General features: G+C 45.7%; 1 protein-coding gene across 9 annotated transcripts in view; it reads right to left on the bottom strand.

Annotated features, from left to right (window-relative positions):
• Positions 1-6,584, bottom strand: part of osbpl8 (oxysterol binding protein-like 8) — a 76,196-nt gene that overhangs the window by 7,856 nt on the left and 61,756 nt on the right. For 5 of the 9 annotated variants that reach the window (XM_017431570.3, XM_025009448.2, XM_037975149.1 and 2 more), the window contains 11 exons: positions 5,715-5,796; positions 5,534-5,632; positions 5,358-5,454; positions 5,178-5,276; positions 4,754-4,851; positions 4,549-4,554; positions 4,238-4,327; positions 4,023-4,159; positions 2,790-2,975; positions 1,935-2,088; positions 54-156 (listed from right to left, as the gene is read on the bottom strand). In XM_017431570.3, the coding sequence (XP_017287059.1) occupies positions 54-156; positions 1,935-2,088; positions 2,790-2,975; positions 4,023-4,159; positions 4,238-4,327; positions 4,549-4,554; positions 4,754-4,851; positions 5,178-5,276; positions 5,358-5,454; positions 5,534-5,632; positions 5,715-5,796 (1,151 nt within the window). The remainder of the gene's footprint in view (positions 1-53; positions 157-1,934; positions 2,089-2,789; positions 2,976-4,022; positions 4,160-4,237; positions 4,328-4,548; positions 4,555-4,753; positions 4,852-5,177; positions 5,277-5,357; positions 5,455-5,533; positions 5,633-5,714; positions 5,797-6,584) is intronic. The other 4 variants (XM_017431575.3, XM_017431579.3, XM_017431574.3 and 1 more) reach the window with 3 other exon arrangements.

The raw sequence follows: 6,584 nt of genomic DNA, 5'->3' as shown, positions 1-6,584 counted from the left end.
GAGGTCAGATGAGGTCAGGTGAGGTCAGGTGAGGTCAGGTGAGTGCGGCTCACGCTCGCTGCCGGACGAGTCCTGCCGGTCGAGTTCAGGTGAGGAGCAGCCGCTCTCGGGGCTCTGGGGCTTCTCGCTCTTGTGTTTCCTCTTTGGCACCGTTACCTAACGAAGCAGGCAGACAGAAATATAAATATAAACAGATAAAACTACCCACTAACAGTTCTAAAAAAGGGAATAAATACAAAAACACATTATTAGAACTGGGTTCTGCAACCCCTGGCCAAAAATGATCAAATCCCCACGACTGAAGGAGGGTCGTCTGTTTTATTTAGTGTGGAAAAAAAGAAAACAGAAAAATATTCCAACCTTCCAGCGTTAAGAAACAATAAAAAAGAGCGAACTATAATTGTTGTAGTCAGTCACAGTTGCTTTTATTTATTTGATTTTTGGCTCAAATAGAGGAAAACGCTGCGCCGTGAGGACCTCTGGCTTCTCTGAGACGTGGACCCAAGTAAAGACTGACAGTAATCCTCATCCAGCCGCCTCTTATCGCTGCCCAGGTTGGAGTCTGGAAGTTATTATCAGCTGATGGAATAAAGTTTAAACCTTCCAGGTTCCAGTCTTTACCTGAGCCGACACGTTCGTCCAGTCGTCCTGATTCTTTTCTGTTTGGGAGGCAATGATAGCTTTCGTTCAACACAACCTCATTTCTTACAGCTCGACTGTTTGATTCCTTTCTCCGTCTATCACAGCCTGTACCGCGTCCAGATGTTGGACACAGCTGGCTGGGAACAAAAACATCATTTTCTGTCATGATTTACCTTCTTTCTGCTTTTATTGTTTCCTAACACCAGAAGGTTGGAATTCAGAAAAATGATTTGTTTTTATACAAAATGAAACCAGGGCTCGTAGAATCCAACATGTGAAAGTAACCGACCTGCCAAGAGCTGAGTCGTATATGTGAACCCTTTAAAGCTTTGTTTACATAAAACAATCTGAGATATTCCAGTTACGTTTCTCAGGAAGCAGAAAGAGTTTTCAAAGGTGTGGGAGGCAGCCAATCAGGAGTCTGATGCTGGTGGAGCACTTGGCATGCGGTCACTTTGATCGTACTCATGCAAATTATTGTTATAAAAACAAACAAAACCGAGGTGAAGATGAGTGAGGAAGGCAGGATGGACACTGACATGTCTCTTTGGGACAAAAGTGCGGGAAACGAACACCTGTCTGGTTTAGTATCCGGAGAGGTCGCAGCCGAATGAAACCTAACCCCCATCCCGACCTGCTCCCCCGGCCCCTAAAGGCATTTCTAATCCTTTCAAAATAAAATGCAGCGGCAGAGACAGACTCTGAGATGCTCGAGCTGCTTTTCTGAGGAGGGCTGGACTTTAACTTTAACCCCATCCTGTTCGGAGTAAACTTTGAAAGAGCAAATATTTATATAAAAAGAGGGAAAAATGTACAAATGTTTGGATAGAAGCATCTTATTCCTCTGATGAGACCACTCCATGGCTGTTTCAGGGCTTTTTAACTATATCTGGGGAAGAACTGCAGCTGATTCCATGCTTTAAATCCTCATTTAGTGTAACAGTCAGTACGTACCTCAGTAAGAGGCTCATGGAAACAGTCTGTTTTATTTGGATCAACAACAACCCTCCCAGAACCAAACTCCTCAGTCTGATTTGTGGTTTTGTTAATTGTGTAAAACTAAGACTATAAGCCTACTTGGGATGAACACCGAGTTAAATAACATGCAGTCTGACTCGATGTCTCGTTCCAGACAGCGGGGAAGAGGAGGAAGAGGGGCGAAGAACAGAACAAGCACATGCAGTGATGGCGGGAGCACGGCGAGGACGTGATCATGGAGACGGAGCGCCGGGTAATGAGCGGAAGACGGCTGAGGCGGCGAGATGCGGGGTTCTTCGATCGGAACAACCTACCTGGCACTTGCAATTGTCCCTCCGCTGCCCCTGGTTACTCAGACTAATAAGACTGCCAGAACGTACCATAGGGGTGCGGTGTCGGACCTTGGTCTGGATACAGCCGTCTTTCTCAAACTGGATCAGGTCGTTGAGCGGATCCCAAGGCCTTGTGCTGCGGAGACACGGAGGGGGAGGAGGGGGGGTCAGTGTCCTTCTGGGCACATTTATATCCACATCCTCAACAATAACTGATGCTGATTTCTGCAGCTTCCACAGAACTCAACCCAAGCTGCGATCGTCTTTATAAAATCAGCTGCAGTTACAGCGAGCGGCCAGCAGGGGGCACCCAGTCCATTACCATCGTTGTAATCTGCTGTTAAAGATGTGACATTAATTTACCATAAAGATTCCTTTTGTCAAAGTTGGATTAAATCTTTCCTTTTTTCCCAATGGAGGAGATTCTCGACAGCATTAACTCCTAACTAAGTGCAGACGGGTCTGAAGTGGATGACTGACGTAGAAACGGCTCATCCAGATCATGTTGTCGGCCATGTCTGAGAGTGAAAGTTCACGCCAACTCTGACAGCAGACAAATCTTTCACAAACGTCCAGGCGTTCTCGGTCCTGTGATGGCCATGCAACATTTCTTTATTTTTTACTGTGACCGTCGTCCAACCTTCGCTCAAATGTGCTGCAGAGATGGAGCGACAGTTCGGTGTGACCACCGATTCCCATTTTCTTCTCCAGCCGTCAGAATATCGTCACCACGGTTTCATACAGCCTGCGAACAAATCTGAGACGGATTGACTCAAAGGCTAGTTTATGGTTATCGTTCTGCTGTGGCACACAGAGACCTCCCAGGTTCCCACTCACTCAGCATATTTGTAGTGCCACTCGCCGGTGACGGGGTCCTGCTCGAACAAGGCAGGAAGCCACTCCTCACACTTGGCTTTGCGCTCGCGGGCCGCCTTCCTCTGAGCCTCCTCCAGGTGGAACTTCTCATTGGTGGCGTCGGTCTGGTCCTTGTTGTTGATGGCTCGGGTCACATGCTGCCACAGCCTGGTTCAGTTACAGATACAAAGAGTGATGAAGTGAAGACATACGGGACACTAAAACAAATAAAGACTTTCCTCCAACACAGGCAGATCTAATTTTGTTCCTAACAGATTAAACAACTTTCAAAGTAAAACATTATTATCATTCAGTGTGAGAACGCTGAGTCAGCATTAACACGGTTTGCTTCCTCCTACTTTGTGCCATTTAAAGCAGCCATTAATGGAAATGTTTACTTGGTTGTTGCCTAAAACAGCTTATTGAAACCTGCTTTTAGCATTTAGCTACCATTCGGCTTTTTTGTATAGCTTTTAGTCTCAGTTTTGCTATTTTCTGCAACAGTTTAGCTCCTGTTTTACTAATTGTACCATTTCAGCTTTAGCATCTGCTATGCTAGTTTTTAGCTAACATTTCTGGAATTTCTAACTCCTGTTTTGCCAAAGTTTAGCTTCTAGGTGCTGTTATGCTGCTTTTAGCTTGTCGTCTTCTCGTTTTAGCCTCTCAGTTTCAGCTTCCTCAGCAACTTTCAGCAAAGTCTGAGGACTGAGAACTGGAACACGTCGCCTGTTTGTTCACCTGTTCGCCACCTGCCTCATCAAGCTTCCTGTTCAGAAGTTAAAAACTGTTGAGGAAAGACTGCAAAGGGGGTTTTCAGTACGGTGGCCTAGAAGTTCAAATCGACACAACGACATTAACCTACCTGAAGAGGAAGGTACCGGAGGGACACATGACGGCGCCGTTTGCATTTGAGCCAGACGTTGAAATGTTACTGAGGATGTAGCTGTAGCTGCTGCTGTCCAAACACATTTTGAGTCAGGACAGAAACGAGGAGACGCTGGACACGCTCAGGACTAAACCTGAGATTTAATCGTCCAGTCAGTGATTTGTGCTTCCTAAGATGCTGTGACTGTAATTTGTCCTTGTGTTTTTAAATTTGTGGATGTGGTTTGCACTTCAGGGCCACCGTAGTTCAGGAAAACTAAACTTCTGGCTGAGCCACACGTGGAGAAATGAGGAGCGTTTCTATGCGTCTGGTGAGAGAGAGGAAGGTACCTCTCTGACTCAAACTCCCCCTGCTCCTCGGGTGGGACGGTGAAGCGGATCAGCCTGTTCTGCCTCAGCTCGGGCGTCGGGTTCCAGAACGTCTCCATGGTCCCGGTCTTCTTATCGTTGATGAAGATCTCACTGTCCTGTCAGAGGAGAGGTGACAACATGTCAGCGTGGAACAGGAAGGAGCCCCTCCGTATGTTCAGGAGAACGTGTCGTACCCAGTGTCCCTCCAGCGTCGCCAGCACCTCCTTCCCCAGCTTGATCTTCCCGGAGATCTGATTGACGCAGTCGCTGCTGCCCAGGAATGGCTGAGGGACAGAAGGAAGCAGGAAGAGGGGAAATAGGAACCAAGAGTGGAGGATATCCAGTGGAGCAGGTGGAGAAATATACATATGTAATATTTAGTTTAACCACTGTCCTAATATCTGCATGAACTTAAATGTTTCTTTCATTTCACTGAGCATTCTGCTCTGATGTGGTTCATCTCTGGACTGTCCCGGCTGTCCCGCTGGTTTGATTGGAAACGTACCTGCCGCTAAGTTCGAGATGTGATAATGGAGCAGGGGGATTGGGAGGGTCAGGGTTGGGAGGTGGGAGGGCAGAAGGAGCGGAAGCGAGACGTTCAGAAAAGTCGTACCACAGGGTTCACATTTCAGCAGAATCAAAGATGACGAGCCTCCGTCTACTCTCGACCGGGAATCTGAACAAAACACCAAAAACAAACATGGCCGTACCTTCAGTTTGAACTCCAGCTGAGCACTGTAGCCCGTTTTCTCACACGCAACGGTGATCTGACCACCGAGCTCCAGCGTCATGGTCCCATAAAGGATGCCTTAAACAAAATAAAAATAAAAAACTTAGAAAAACAAACCTTCCAAAGAATCAGACTTTTTAACTCCTTCACTTCAGCCTTAAATGACTTAAGTTGTCTCCTTCCTCTACATTTTTTTCCCTCTTTAAAGGAGCAGTGCCTGTGATACTTGGATTTCAGTGACACAGTTTGATTGAAGGAGCCATCAGCCAATCACAACGAGCCGATCAGTCAGTGCCAGAGATGAGAGGATGCAAACTGAGCCTCAGCAGAATGAAGCAAACTTTAACATCCTGCATTTTCCTGGAACCTAACAGCAGCAACACGAACTAAGGATGCACTCGAACCTTTGCAGTGAGCGTAGGGCATGTTCATCACGTAGTCCTCCCCTCGATTGAGAAAAGTGAGGCGCGCCTCTCCGTCTAATATGGCCGACAGGGAGTTTCCTGAGTGAACGTGGACAGCCATCGGTTATTACCGGTTGGAAACCTGTCAAATGGAGCGTTACAGGAACTTTGCGTCCGTACCGTAGAACTTGGACTTGGCGAGGATGCTCCCGCTGAGGCAGAAGCCGTCCTTCCTGTTGCTGACGTAGAAGGCCGACACTGGCGGGTGGTGGGACACCTGAAGAGAGGAACGTTAGGATTCACGCTGACAGCTCTGCTTTGATGCCAGCACGCACCTGCGGCAGAGAGAACCCGACCTGTTCCGCGATGTAAAAGGTCTTGCTGTTGGTCCTCTGATGGAGCCACATGCACCGATACGTCTCTCCAATGATGGGGTTGTACGGCTTCTTCAGCCCCTGAGGATGGACCACCAACAACAGGATTTAGACAACTTTATTTCTCAGGACATTACGGCAAATAAAATCGAGCTGAACTGACCTTTGGCTTTTTGTAAAATCCAGAAATGTACCATTTCACCACCTTCTTCATCCGGTTGTAGGCATTCTCCTCAACTGCAGCTCTGAAAGAGAGTTTTTCCACATGTATCCCACTGGCATCCCGTATCAGCTCAACTTCTCTAATATATGCAGAAAACTAACAGGAGAAGCTGAAATAAATGATAAGTGACAAATAATATCGAACAAATGCGTAACTAATCTGACATTCAGCCAGTTTTTATCAGTTCCAGAGACAACAGTCCTGCATAAAGATGACAAGGAAGGAGGGGTTGGTTAAAGGGATTATCTGACATTAAAGCAAAATCTTTTTAGAGATGCATCACATCCAGGATAAAAACGACTTGTTAATATTAGTCTGTGCTGTAGTTGCTGCGCTGCTGATTGTCCCATCAGAGTTACCGTAGTTGAAACATGTTGCAGTAAAGCTGCGTGTTTTTCCATCTTTTTTTACAGAGAAGCTCTCTGTAAATTAATAAGTTATCCTAATTTGACTGTCTTTTGTTTTCAATGTTAAGTTATATTCTGCTAATTGTTGGTCAGCAGCCTGTGGTTTAACGGGTTTTGGTATCAGAGGTTATTGCACTCTCTTTTAGGCATGGAAATATAGAAATAAGTGTTTATTTATAAAAACATCAGCCAGATAATCATAATGCATCAACGATCAGTCAGTTTATGCTCACATCAGAGCATTTACAGAGCTTACAGGTGCTGGTCATAAAATTAGAATATCATGAAAAAGTAGATTGATTTCAGTAATTCCATTTAAAAAGTGAAACTTGTATATTATATTCATACATTACATACAAACTCATATATTTCAAATGTTTATTTCGTTTAATTTTGATGATTA

Source organism: Kryptolebias marmoratus, linkage group LG1 (assembly GCF_001649575.2).
Source record: "Kryptolebias marmoratus isolate JLee-2015 linkage group LG1, ASM164957v2, whole genome shotgun sequence".
Classification (NCBI taxonomy): Eukaryota; Metazoa; Chordata; class Actinopteri; order Cyprinodontiformes; family Rivulidae; genus Kryptolebias; species Kryptolebias marmoratus.
This window is presented reverse-complemented; position numbering and strand designations above follow the sequence as displayed.